Source organism: Pararge aegeria, chromosome 23 (genome assembly GCF_905163445.1).
Source record: "Pararge aegeria chromosome 23, ilParAegt1.1, whole genome shotgun sequence".
NCBI lineage: Eukaryota > Metazoa > Arthropoda > Insecta > Lepidoptera > Nymphalidae > Pararge > Pararge aegeria.
In genome coordinates this window covers 4,162,622-4,177,985 of record NC_053202.1, presented here as the reverse complement: position 1 = coordinate 4,177,985, position 15,364 = coordinate 4,162,622, and the positions used below count along the sequence as shown (strand labels likewise).

Below are 15,364 nucleotides of genomic sequence, written 5' to 3'. Positions count from 1 at the left end.
GATACATAAATACTTACAAAATACAGATAAACACCCACACACTGCAAAACATTCATGTTCATCACAAAAACAAGTTGTGGTAATCGAACCCACGGCCTTGGACTCAGAAAACGGGGTCACTGAGCCAATCGGCCGTCATCACCCTACCGATAAAGACGTGCCGCGATTAGTGTTCCGGTGCGATGTCGCGTAGAAACCGATTAGGGGTATGACTACCATACTCCTTAAAAGGTTGGCCCGCTAATCTTAGACTGCATCATCACTTAACAGCCGATGAGATTGCAATCAAGGCTAACTTGTAGTGCAAAAAAAGGACTCACATGCAACAAAAGTGTTTTTTTTTACCTTAAATATTTATTTTTCATCTGTGAAAATTTCAACTGTCAAATCACAATATCACGTTTCATGGGATATAGCCTGGTGACCAGTGGCGTGCATGGAGGGTATGCACAGCGTATGCAGATGATGTAAAATGAAGAAAATCATCATAAATACCTAAATAGGCTTTTTATAAATCTTACAATTCCCATCCATAAGTTATTTATAACTCTTACTTATTTTCTTCATTTTATATCATACTCATACCCTGTGCATACCCTCTATGCACGCCACTGCTGGTGACGGATGTAGAGACGGATGGACAGTTGAGTCTTAGTAATAGGGTCACTTTTTACCCTTTCGGTACGAAACCCTAAAAACTGCGACAGCTGTTCAAGCTAAGTTAAATTCTGCAACCCGCATTTGAGGTACCGCCAAACCTGCTTTCGCTCTTAACGGTGTTTAATTTTTCGTACAGTGCGCAACCAATAATAAAAAGTGTGGCCTTCGCTTTATTATGTGATCAATTTAGTTAGCTCATTTTAATTGCTCTAAATATTGTTATCGCGATTGTAAGATAGCCAACTAATATGCAGTTGTACGGTTTATCCAGTTCTTAGCGTTAACAGATCACAAACACACGTGTGACTTAGCATTTCTTTAATTGTGAGATAATACAGTTTTAATAATGAAACATGCTCTTTTAAAAATAACTGGAAAGAAGCGTCAAGTATTGATATCATCATGTAGTGAGTATACTTCTTATCTATAATCAATATGCTTTGTAGTTTATGGGACGTACTAAGTGCTTGATTTCCATCAGTGACCAAGAAGACCGCTCTGGTGCAGTGGTATGAGGACTTAGAGTGGGAGTTGTTTTTTTTTAAGTTTCCGGGTTCGATCTCCGGCGGGGGCAATTTCGGAGCTCATGTCTGAATTTTCTTTGGTCTGGTCTTGTGGAAGGTTCCGAAGTGGCTTTTTGCACCCAGCAGGGCTCCTGCCCTGCTGGGTGCAAAAAGTTATATTAAAAAGAAAAAAATTGTACTTTTAATCAAATAAAAACTATTTGCCCTATTATTTATTGTGGTTAATAAATAAATATTATTATTATTTATTATTAACCCCGGGGAAATTATAAAAATGTATCTTCTCCCAAAGCTTTATCAACTCTCAGAGCACTGGCGCACAAGTGGAAATAATATCCAAATAATATATGTGTAATAATGAACTGGAGTAAAAAATAACTAAATATATTGCAATAAATTTGATCCTGCGGTGAAGAAATGTAGTGCTTTCCACCCGTAGTTAAGATAAAAAATGACTCTTTTCCGAACATGAGAAATGAAATACTATACTGTTAAACGAGACGAAAAGTTTTCCCCATAGAATTAAGAAAATACAGAAACCGTGCACACGATGTAATATTGAAGTTTCATAAACCACTCCACTTTAGAATGGTTTCTCGAACAAACGGTTAGACACTTCATACCATTTAGCAGTTGACATTTATTATTTTACCTTAAATGATCCAAGCGTTCACCATAAAATGGGTAAATGGGAAAAAAATGTGAGCTAGCAACATTCCGCGGGTGTATAGTGAGATGCGAAAAACGCAAAATAAATTGCATTTGTTATCATAACTGTGACATAAGTGACATTTTTGCATAAAAATAGTTGATACTCTGCACGGCTAGGACTGTAGGCGACAATAAACGGGGGTAAACTTCTACTATTCCATGTTCCCGTGATTTGCAGGTGGACACGTTAATTGTTTCCCCTGTCAGGATATATAATCGGGGGATATAATTTATGTCTTATGCCCGTTCTAGCCCTGCTGTCAGGGGATGTAATGGGGGGATATAATGTTTGTCTCCTGCCAGTGCTAATCCAGCAGCTCGGTATATATGTGATTGGAAAGAAGTAGTTTCGGCTTTATGCACCATCGTTCTAAATATTATTATCTAGATCTTTCGATTACGAGATTGCTAAACAAATAGTAAAACAAACGCAACAGCGAAAGATTTTCCTTATCTAATCACAATCCAGTGCGGATTACAGGTAAAATTAAACAGTAGATTAAATGCAAGATGATCATAACGTAGGTAGAAGGCCGCATAAAGCTGAACGCAAATATCAATTACTAGCAGTAAAACGCGAATTTGTCCGTGTTTATTTTGCGTTTTAAAATTCCCGCAGGATCCCATTTTGTTTGTCCAGATTCCAGCAGGGCTAAAGGCTATGACGACCTCACTGGCACAGCGGTGAGCGCTTTGGTTTTAAATTGAAGGTCCCGGGTTCGTCCCATTATTATTTCCGAACTTTCTCTGGTCTGGTCTGGTTGGGAGGCTTTGGCCGTAGCTAGTTACCACCTAACCGACAGACGTGCTGCACAGCTATGTCGCGTAGAAACCGATTAGAAGTATGTCAAAGTTAAATTCGAAGTCAAATATTTCTTTATTCAAATAGGCACTTCGATGGCACGTTGGACGCGTACATTTTTATTTTTTTTATAAATACGACACTACACACGTCGCCATCTAGCCCCAAAGTAAGCGTAGTTTGTGCTATGGCTGCTAAGATGACTGATGAATATTTTTATGATGTTCATAACAGAATTTTTTTCAGTTGTGGGAATCGAACTCAAGGCCTTGGACTCAGAAAGCAGGGTCGCTGCCCATTGCGCCAGTGTGCACTACGCATATGTGTACATCATGATATACATATACGCGTAGTTTGTTTTCGTAGTGAGTTAGTTTTTTTGATTGTATTACTCTTTTTTCAGTGTACATAGGACAAATGGTGGTAGGCTTCACGGTAGGCTGGTCAGGTAGCGTTCTACCTAAATTACAAGACAGTGATCAATCACCGCTTAGTGAACTGTTGAGCGAAGCGCAGCTTTCATTAGTGGCTTCATTAGCGTATTTAGGCTGTATACCAGGTACGTTGCTAGACTTATTTTTCTTTAACTCCGTATAACTGTCTGTCCATCTGTCAGAGAACTCGCTACTTCATCATCATCATATCAACTGATAGACGTCCACTACTGGACATAGGTCTTTTGTAGGGAGTTCCAATTTTCACAGTTTTGCCGTCCGTCCACCTCGTCGGGGGTCGACCAACGCTGCGTTTACCAGTGCGGGGTCGCCATTCCAACACCTTGGAACATCAACGTCCATCGGTACTTCGAGCTATGAGCCCCGCCCATTTCCACTTCAGCTTAGCAACTCGCTGAGCTATGTCGGTAACACTGGTTCTTCTACGGATCTCCTCATTTCTGATTTGATCACGTAGAGATACTCCCAACATTGCTCTTTCCGTCGCCCACTGAGTGATTCTGAGCCTTCTTATGAGGCCAATAGTAAGCGACCACGTTTCGGATCCGCAAGTCATCACTGGTAACACGTACTGATCGAAAACTTTGGTCTTAAGGCACAATAACTTTTTAATTAAAGCAAATTATTTTGATTAAATGAAGGAAAACGTCGTGAGGAAACCTGCATGCCTGAGAGTTCCCCTTACCGTTCTCAACGGCGTGTGAAGTCTACCAATCCGCACTAGGCCAGCGTGGTAGACAACGGTCTAATCCCTTCTCATTCTGAGGGGGAACCGGTAATGCCGATTATGATGAAAGGTTAGCCCTCTACCATCTTACTACTTAGATGAGTTTCAAGGGCTAACTAGTACTGGAACTGGTAATGGAAAAAATACCCTCCCATTAGCAATGGCGTGCACAGGGTTTTTGACCAGGGTATGCATAAAGAAGGAAGATGGCATAAAATCCTTCCTATGAGTTTTACGAAAATTTTAGGGTTTGCAGTGCTTTTGTGCATGCATGAAGATCACGCCACTGCCCACTGGCATTTCGGGACCTCTTATTAGGGTATACTACATTTTCTCTTTGTTCCAGGCCCTTATCTAGTGGGATGGCTGTCAAATATCAAAGGACGAAAACCATGTCTGTTTTTTGGCGGGGTGTTGGTGGCGATAGCGTACATAATTTTAGCCACAAGCAGAAACCTGGCAATGCTATTGTGTGGCAGAATTTTGAGCGGTTTCGGTATTGGTGTCATTGGTGTTACGAATTTGGTGTATATTGGAGAAATTGCGTTAGTATGTCTTATTTTTTTATTAAATTGCTTTTTTGATTTCTCTTCTGACTACTGAATGTTCTCAAATGACATTCTGGATTTAGATTATGGCGTGGAGGAGAGTGAAGTGGAATGGAGTGGAGAGTGGATTGGAGTTCGTAGAGTTGAGTGGAATGGAGTGAAGTGGAGTGAAGTTGAGTGGAGTGGAATTGGCAATTCCAATTGTACTCTTCATAATAATTTGTAAGAGTTCATACCCCTAGTGTCATACATAGCATGTGCGCTAGATATGCAACTTTTCTGACCTAAATTTTTTGGTTGACGCGTTGCACTGAAGTTTCCACTGGAAACATTGTCCAGCTAAGTTTCCAGATTTATGAGTGTTTTTAATATAAGCAATTAAAAGATAACTTACTTCAACGGCGATGGAAAACATCGTGAGGAAACCTGCATTGTGAGAGTTACCAGTAATGTTCTCTAAAGCGTGTGGATTCCATCAAACCACACTGGCCCAGTGTGGGAACTACGGCCTAAACCTTTCTTACTGTGGGAGAATATCCGTGCCCTGTAGTGGGCCGGTAATGGGTTGATTATAATAACGAGCCGGAACTGATGGCCAGGCGTCTTCCCCTCGGAGCTATTAAATCCAAAAAAGGTGTTCTTAATCGGACTGATATTATATTATTTTGCTGAGTTCCAAACAAGTTTCATTTCTCATGTACATTCAGGAAAGCTTTAACCTTGAATTTAATTTTTGATATCCTTGTCCCCAGGTCTACAAACATCAGAGGCATTCTCTTAACTGTAATGGGAATATTTCACACATCCGGCGCAATACTTCTGTACACCGCCGGTCATTTTCTTTCATATTCCGGCACGAATTACGTTGGTGTGGCTTTGTGTGTAGCATTTACACTGGCCACACTTTTAGTACCTGAATCTCCGATATTTCATATTTTGAAAGGTAAGTACGTACTTCCAAATCTTGTATCTTGAGCTTCTTTGAATTGACGGTAAGGTCTTTTGTATTCTGCTTCTATCGTATCAACATATTACTGGCCCTCTACAGGTTATGGGTCTCCTCCCACCGACCTTGCCAAGCGTGGATTGGTGGTTTTCAACCTTGAGCCTTGAGGCTTAAACACATTATGGAGAACCGTCAGGCAAGACGGTTTCCACGATTTTTAAATTGCTAAAACACACATAACTTAGAAATGTTACGGGTGCTGGGATTCGTACTCGGCCCCCCGAAATTACGGTCTAAGTAGAGCCCACAACAAACTTAGCCAGGTTTTCTTTTGATATCACCATCTCACAGTAGAGTTAATATTTAGCTATGAAGTTAGAGCAATGAAAACCCAAGTTTTTTTTTTATCATTCATGTAATCCTTTATTATATTATTATAAGATTTTTATATAATTTTACGTGGTATATAAACTTTGAACTTATTGAGAGACATCTTGAGGATTTTATCTGGTAATTTGTTATAAAACTGTATACAGTTACCCTTAAATGAATTACCAATTTAATGCAGCCTAGTAAACTGCACTACCCTTTTTAATTTTTGTTAAATATTTATGTTAATTAAATTAAACTTTCAAATATGTATTTATTATGCACAGTCATAATATTGGCTTCATTAAATGTATCTCTTAAAGATTCCTAATATTAAACATGGTCATATTTAAATTCCAGTTCTTTAAATATTTTTAACTACAAAAACCACGACGATTTATTGCTCCGTAGTTGTGTACAAGCAGGAAAAACCAACTAAATAACTTAAACAATGATGTTAATAACCAGTGACCCTCGTTTTTACGTTTTGTTTAAAAAAACACTGTATAACCAGCATGTTTTCCTTCAAACATGGTCGTATTACCACGAGAGTCTGATGGTTAGGATTTCGCTCTCTCCCCCACACGCACTTGTAACGTAACGCACGCACTTGTAATATAACAAAAACATCTTCCTGCATGAATGAGAGTTTTTCCGTACCGTTAAAAGTGTGTGATGTCAGAGTGCAGTTTGGGAGGCGGAAGATTCTATCGAGATGAAGCCGGCAAGAAACTCACCAGTTTCATTTTAGCACTGAGAAGATTCAAACCAGCTTTGAAGAAATTGTTCTCAAAATTTTTTTTTTATTCAGTCAAGGAAATTTTAGTGCACAATAATATTTCACTACATATATATAGCTAATAACCTATACTGACATTATACTTAATATTATGCTTTTTATTTTACCTTAATACACATTTGGACGTCGATGTAAACGAGAAAATATGCATGAAACACAAAATGATAACATAATTCTTTCCACTCACTTATGTTCTTATCCAATATTTTCGTTTCATATTTTGATTATATGGCAATCAGATAAGCTCTTCTGAGTCCTGAGAGGTAGGTAGTTGAAAATCACATTGTTTAAGATGCCATATATGATAAAACAACGATCCCCACAAGTCGTTAAGGATTAACGAGCAATCTTGAAGTGCAGTAACTCGTTTTATCAGATAAGACTGAAGTCGATTAGTGCAGTGGGCAGTAACCCTGCTTTCTGAGTCAAGGCTGTGGGTTCGAATCCCAAAACTGGAAAATGTTTGTGAGATGAACATCACAGTCTTTCAGTGTTTATTTGTATGTTATAAGTATTTATGTACATTATTCATAATTTGGGGCTAGATGACATTGTGTGTATTGCCGTAGTATAATTATTTATAACCATTTATTTAGTTATAGATGAAAAACATGAAGGAATCCAATTGTTAACAGAAAATATTGAAGGAGTTTCTGAAGTGCAACTTCTAAAATCAAATGAAAAGAAACAAGCCATGGTCAGACTTAGGCCATGCAATCTGATATCGGGATAGCCGCCGAATACAATATTCAGATAACTATGGTATTACTATTCGAGTGGTATTACTACTCCAGTGATTGAGCTGTACTCAATCACTGGAGTGTTGACGGTAAGGCAGCTATTTGTCCTATCTGCGATTCTTCGTAAACATGCCGAGATGCGCTATGACCCTAACTTAGCAAACACGAAGCGTAGATCATATATGGTATGTAGGATGGAGGCAACCCGCACTGCAGTCGCAAGACGCCATTACCCATTTTTGAGTTGCTTACTGTACAACAGACTAAACAAAGAAATTAATATCTACCCTTTACCAAGACACTCATGTAAGTTAAAATGTTCAAAGTGGCTTCAATCACTATCTTATGAAGAGACGGAAATACTTTTAATTATTTTGAAATAGGTTCAATTGATTAGATTCTCTCACACACACGCACGCTCGCACACACGCGCGCACATACACACACACACACACACACACACACACACACACACACACACACACCACAAAATACATACACTCTTACACACACTCGAAATCAAGTTTAACATGTTGCATATGTATCCCTTTTTTTGTATCTTATTTTATTTTAATTAATATTTTTGAATGTATTTAGATTTTTTGATAAATATCAAGTGAACAGTGGTAAATTTTAAGTTTTGGAGGTGGGCGTGATCACTGTTACGCAGTTTCATACTTTTACAGTGATCATCGTTTTATTCATTAGTGGTTAAGATATGTTATTGTTCACAAAATAAAATAAATAAATAAATATATACGGATAAACTAAACTAGAGTAGAACGAATAACTTGTTTAACCAATGCATGTTACTATCCGTTTTTATACTAATATAATGGTTATATGGCTCCTTAAGTACTAGTAATATTATAACCATTTCTTCGCAGAGATCAAAGCTAAAAAACCAAGAAGTAACAACCAGTGTAATACTTACTATTGTGTAGTTCCGATGGCCATCCAGTGTATTCATCATGAGCTTTTATTGGTGCTTATCGATAGCAAATACTCAAGCTACTTTTAAAAATACTGAAATCGCTGTAGGTGTCCCTATAATATTTGAGGAGTTCCCTCAATATCTCCAGGATTCTTTCTAAAGATCTTGACTTGGGAAGTCCGTCTCAAACAAAATAAATATTTTTTCATATCGGTTTATAAACGACAGTGTTACCAAAATAAAAAATAAAAACACAACCGCTTTAAAAACCTCATCCTTTATTGTAAGTCAGATAAAAAAAGGTATTTGTATAGCAGTAAAATATTTTTTTAATTAGTACCAATCGGGCATTAAATTTAGCAAGTATTGCGAGTTTAAGAAAATGAAGGACTACACTAAACGAAAAACTTGTTTATAGTGTTTCAAAATTTATATTTTGAAACTCATTTTCGGAATTTAATGTAGGCAAATGTGTACCACAGTGCTTGAGGGCATCCCAAACTACGCTTGCTTGTCTGTGGGTTCCACCTTAGGACTTTTCTTGTCCAATGGCCAACCTACGATAAACATGACCATACTCTCTAAGCTGACTTAAGACCGACGACATAAGGAAAGTGTGTGAATTAGGACCAGTTTTGGTGGTGGCTTTGAATAAGGCGTAGGTATGTTGAACAGTCGACTAGGGCAGGTTGACGTGATGACGATGATGGCGAAATGTTTACCATTTAAATTCTTGATATTTATTACGGCAATCGTTTCAATAGCTACTGCGAATGGTAATAAACGAAAACATTAAACTAAGCACACCTGTTATCAGCTATTGATGAGTGATAAAATGATGCATAACATACACTGTAAAATATTCGTGAAGGAAAACATCGTGGTGAAACATGTATGCCTCAGAGCTCCGAACTGTTCAAATTAATTTTTTTTTTTATTTTTTTTTTTTATTTTTTTTTTCATGTAGGCCTGTCACAGGCACTTATGAAGCGTTCATACATAATATATGTTTACATAATTGTAAGGGGATGGTGATAACTTCGTTCGCCAACTTAAACCTAAAGTTACGAGCACACAACCAACTTAGCCGGTAATTTTTTATTGTTTTCACTATCTCACAGTTTTTTTATATTAAGGTATGAAGCCAGAGCAATTCACACGCACAGCCAAGCTTTTTTATCGTTTAAGTTATCCTTAATATTATAATAGGATTTTTCTGTAAGCTTACTGTTTATATAAACTTTGAAGTTATTGAGAGACATCTCAAAGATTTCATTTGGTAATTTGTAATAAAATAGTATACAATTGCCCTTGAATGAGTTTGTAATTTTTTTTGTGTAGCCTAATAAACTGCACAACGAGTTTATTTTTGTTTCTAATATTAATATTGTTACACTCCATTTTCTTTTTAAATTTTGTTATATTTTTATGGACATAAATTAAATTTTCAAATATGTACTGACTATGCCTTAATGACTCTCTTAGGTTCTCAAAGGCTTTCGAAGTTTACCAATTCGCTTTTGTCTAGCTTGGTGGACTACGAGATGAACCCTCCTCTAAGAATGAGGACCGTAATGGGTTGTTAATGATGATTAAAAAATTTGTATATTTCAGGCAAAGACGACGCAGTTATAAAAAGCCTCCATGAATTAGGCAGAAGCGAGGATATAGACAAATTATTGGCGGCCAAAAAAGAATTTCGAGACAGCACAGCGACCAAAGACTGGATCGAACTGTTCAGTCTACGTGGAAACAAAAAGGCGTTACTAATTGTGGTAACTATAAATGTTTTCCAACACTGCAGTGGTGTTATGGTCGTTGTATTCTTTGCTGGGAAAATTTTCGATATGGCTGGATCTGAAATCGAGTCGAATATATCTATGTTAATCATAGCAGCGTTTCAATTGACTGGGAGTGTCATAAGTCCTTTTCTAGTTGAGAGGAGCGGAAGGAAAGTTTTGATTATCGTTTCTAGCTGTATATGCTCTTTAGCAATGGTAAGTACTTTAGATTGAATCATTTTGACTTGATAAAACATTTAGCTTAAAACACTGACGTAATATAAATTCTTAAAGAATAGACAAGATTTACAGTACCAGGACAATGGCAAGACATGCACGAAACATCTATTTCAGCGTAGACTCATGCTTTAATTTGAGTCGAGTTTTGTGTAGAACCGATATCTAAGTCAAAGTCAAACACAAAGTCAAATATTTCTTTATTCAAATAGGCACATAGATGGCACTTTTGTTGCGTTGATAGCGTATAACGTATAACGTAGTTGACACATAACTGCACTATTCTTTTATTTATCCATTTAACTACAGTTGTACTATGTTCACACTAACGTACGTAACATAAAGTTCACGCAAAAAGAAAAATAAGGATAATATCGGCCGTGTTTTTCTAAAATACTTGTTCATCATAAGAAAAGTACCAATGGCCGAAAAATTTACAAAAAGTAATACTTTTTGTTAATTTTTCGGCATAGAAATTACACCATATTGGTAAAAAAAATATAGAAAGGATTAAATAAAAAGGATAAGTTACGTTAATAGAATAACAATAGAAAAGTGATCAGGGCATAGATAAGATAGATGAAGCAAGACGCCAAAGAGAATACAAACTTACTTCATATTATTAATAAATACTTTAACATATGAAATTTATGAATTGTCCGAGAAAATTTGAAGTATTTACAGAATCCTACAAATCTTATGAGTCATTTGGGGAATTGGTACTCTCGTTTCAAAATACATCCATATCGGGTTCAACCGGGCATTGCAAGTTTCTCAAACTAAGCATGCATTTTGGTCATCGAGAATTTTCTAGTAATGCACGGAATTTATTATCTGATATAACGATGTCGTGCAAAAAATAACAAAATTCAATCTAACAGGTCTTATAATTTCATTGAAAGAAGTTATGCAATGTTAGTTCACTTTTGTATTAAATGACGTACACATATTATTATCCCATCTATACTTATAATACAACTTTAACTGGAAGATTTCTGTACATTTAATATTTTTTGAAAATGTTGACCGGGGGATTTGCTTTATAATCGATACTGAGTCCAAAACAGATTTTTATTTAATTTTTGTCTGTCTGTTTGTCAGTCTGTCTTTCTGTCTGTCTGTCCGGGCATCACGTGAAAACAACGTTGTTTCTTGCGAATTATGAAACATAGTCATATTAAAAATGTTGTAATGTGTGTACTCCTGTTACGAAATTCGAACTTCTTAATTGTCTCTTTGTCTAATGACGTTTGACGACCTCAATGGCGTAACGGTGAGCGCTTTGAATTGAAGTAGTAGGACCCGGGTTCGATTCCCGGCAGGGCAATTAGGGTATTTATAATTTCTGATTTTTCTCTAGTGTTCTGGTGGGAGGCTTCGGCCGTGGCCAGTTACCACCCGACAAAGACGTGCCACTAATAGATTAAGTGTTTCGGTGCGATGACGCGTAGAAAGCGATAAGGGGTATGACTACCATATTCCCTAACAGGTCAGCCCACTACCATCTTTGCATTATCACTTACCATCAGGTGAGATTGCAGGAAAGGGCTAACTTGTAGTGGAATAAAAACAAAAACCAAAAAAAAAGACAATGGAGGGATAGCGTTTAAGATTTCAAAGAAAAAAAAAGCAAATAATTTGTGCATTGTGCCATCGTTGAGAAATTAAAAGGAATTTGCTGCCAAATGCCAGTGTCGTCACACTCACAATCACAGTCACACTCACAACACATAAAGTAGTGAGGGTAAATAACAAGATACAAGTTACGAGGTCTAAAAAAACCAATAACTCTTATTCTTTCTAAAATAGTGAGTGTTAAGGTCATTTGGGTAAAACACATTTTATTCCGAATGTAGGTGTGTGACAAGTCACACCGATCGCGTATGATAAATAAAACAATTAAGAGCGAGATGTGGTTTCAATGCAATCCTTATTTTTTTTTAAACCACAATGATAAAGGTAAATTTAAGAAACAAAAACTACGCCATTTTACAAACTATATTGAATACAAGTGGACAAAGATTGAACATAGTAATACTAAAATAACAGGTCACAGATAAAACATAATATTTACTAATTTAACTTGCAGAAATTGGAAATGTAAAATTTTTGTGGAAATTTAAATATTGTTATTTATAAATTTAAATATTTTTTATTGAAATCTAAATGTTGTAATTATTGTTTCAGTTTCTATTGGGACTTTACTTTTATTTAAATCAAATCGGAAGTACTGTAATTGATGGCATAAAGTGGTTTCCGCTTGTCATATTAATATTATTCTTCATCGGATATGATTTTGGTAAGTCAGAATCTACAATAACATTAAAATATACATAATCTACAATAATAAAAAGCAACCAAAATGTATGACACCTTTCGGTTGCCTTTTTATTGAGAGGGCTTAATGAATAATATGACTGCATAACTTTCATAAGTTTCCTTACTTTATCTTATCTCAAAAGCGTAAGATAGACTATAAAATCTAAGCAACATATTAAGTGGCTTTAAGACATACCCAAGTTCAGCCATCTATGCATATACTTGTAGAAAATCTGGATGAACTATAATTTGGATAAGTGACGATATCCTCGATATTACATGATCGATTTGAAAATGAAATTTAGATAGCGCATTAAATGTGGTAGGATATCTATACTTAGAATAAATATGTAACTAGAAGATGCCTGTACATTTAATATATTTTGAAAATTTATACCGGGGGATGCTTTAGAATCGATACAGAGTCCAAAACAGATTTTTATTTAATCTTTCTGTCCGGGCATCACGCAAAAACTACTGAACTGATTTAAATAAAATTTGGTATAGTGGTAGCTGATATTCCGGGTCAACATATAGAATACCTTTTATCCCGATAAACAATAAGTTTCCTTCGGGAAACGGGATGAAAATTTTTATCAATTTTACTTCATAGCTCCGTTAAATTTGAACCGATTTTAATAATTATATTTTTATTTTAAAGTGTATACTATAAAACATGTAGTGTCTAATTTCGATGAAGATATGATAAAAAATTGACGGAGATAAAGGACATAACTCTTCACAAATAACAAGTAGCAAGGCATATGGGACAACGATCGAATACATTCGTACCATACTAATTAATATTATAAATGTTAAAGTTTGTGAGGGTGGATGTATGGATGGATGTATGTATGTATGTATGTATATATCAACTAAAATAATGACAACTTTTTAGCTTTTTTTAGCTAGCCACGATCATTTTTGATGTAAGTAAGCATCTATTCTAGCTTCTCGATTGACTCATACGCGGACGAAGCGAGGGTCCGCTAGTCGCCTAGATATGTATAAGCGTTATCGAAAGAAGATTGAAATTCACTTCCAACATTATCAATCCATCACTGGCCCACTACAGGGGTTTCCTCTCAGATAAGAAGTGTTTTGGGCGTAGCTACGCCACGCTGCACAAGTGCGGTTTGGTAGACTTCATGTACCTTTGAGAGCGTTTTGGAAAACTCCCAGGCGTACAGGTTTCCTTACGATGTTTTCCTTTACTGTTAAAGCAAGAGATATTTTAAATTCGTTAATTTTAAAACGCACATAACTCTGAAAATTTACAGGTGCGTTCCGGGGGTTAACCCTAGAGGTAGGCCGAACATCTGATCACTGGGCCAACATTGCTCTTGTTTGTTTGTTGAAATGTGAAATTAATACTACTAAATCATCCTATTTTAGTATTTGCTATTGATATAAAGTATTTTGATTTTGATCATAATTGTATTTTATTTCAGGGTTAGGGATAATCCCAAATGCTCTTATAGGCGAAATGTTCACAACAAACGTAAGAAGCATAGGATCTGCTGTAGCCCTGTCAGCTTCTTGGTTTGCAGGGTTTCTAATCACCACGATTTTTGGTTCTGTATTGGAAAGTATAGGGCATATAGCATTCTGGATATTTGCCCTCACATGCCTTGGAGCTGTGTTCTTCACGATATTTTTCGTTGTGGAGACCAAAGGGAAGAGTTTGTTGGAGATTCAAGATATTTTGAGCAAATGATAGCTAAGATTTTCTATGTTTAAATATGTTTATTCGATAAGTTCCGTTCTCATAATTGTATTTATATTTATAAGTGTTTAAGTAATGATTAAAAAAATAAAGAATCAAATTAAACTGTTTAATTCAAGATAATAACTGCCCCGAATATACGGAGACGAAATTTGGCGTTTGAACTCCCGGTTCTATGTGAATACCTCATAACATCTGAGGACCTAAGTTATTCCATTCTGTGGAGCCTTTGTGGCTTGTCCTACTGCAGGTGTTTTATTCCCTGAACTACGTAGGAAATGAAGTACGTGAGGAAATCGGCATGCCCGATAGTTCTCCATAGTTCGTAAGGGTTTCAAAGGCGTGTGAAGTCTAACAATCCGCACTTGGCGAGCGTCGTGGCCTACGTCCTAAGCCCTTCGTATTCTAATAGGACTTCCGCTTCCTATAGTGGTCCGGTAATGGATTGGTAGTGATGAAGTTGCACTTAACTTTAAGTTTGAAACGCAAACTATCTATAGATACGTATGACCTATATTATTATGGGAGATAGCTTTCTATCCAACTCCAGTAGTCCATTGAACCGCGAGCATAGCATAAAACTCCGCGAAAATTGGTAAATCGGCTGGATAAGATTTTTTTTTTAATCCACTTCAAAGTAGAGTTAAAAAAAACAAGTGTTGGATGATGCTAAGTGATACAGTCTGAGATGGTAACGGGTTAACCTGTTAGGGGTATGGCAGTAAGATAAAACCCATACTTCTTATATTAATCGGTTGTCGGCCACGGTTGAAGCTAATACCAATTTTTAGCACTCTACGCAAAGCAACTACGTACGATGGACGTCAATGAAGTTCTTGTTGTGATGTTTTATTATTTAAGAAGAAACAAAGAAAGAGAGCCCAGAAAAGACAATATCGGGTGCACCCAATCCGAGGGAAAGATTTATTTGGGAACATTTCAGAACTTAATAAAAGAATTGAGAAGTGACGAAATTAAGTTTTTCAATCGCATATCAGTATATGCTAACTACCAAAATACAAGATAATCGGCTGCGCCCGGGAGGTTGTTAGTTCGAAACGCAGATTACTGTATATCTGTTATGCG

The 15,364-nt window shown here is 36.5% G+C and overlaps 1 protein-coding gene across 1 annotated transcript; it reads left to right on the top strand.

Annotated features, from left to right (window-relative positions):
* The first annotated feature begins 979 nt into the window (after nucleotides 1–979).
* Nucleotides 980–14,309, top strand: LOC120634206 (facilitated trehalose transporter Tret1-like). Its single transcript, XM_039904670.1, has 7 exons — nucleotides 980–1,067; nucleotides 3,101–3,256; nucleotides 4,226–4,424; nucleotides 5,180–5,370; nucleotides 9,830–10,212; nucleotides 12,421–12,532; nucleotides 14,004–14,309. The coding sequence occupies exons 1-7, from the start codon at nucleotides 1,007–1,009 to the stop codon at nucleotides 14,267–14,269; spliced, it is 1,368 nt and encodes a 455-aa protein (XP_039760604.1). The 5' UTR covers nucleotides 980–1,006; the 3' UTR covers nucleotides 14,270–14,309.
* Nucleotides 14,310–15,364: the final 1,055 nt, after the last annotated feature.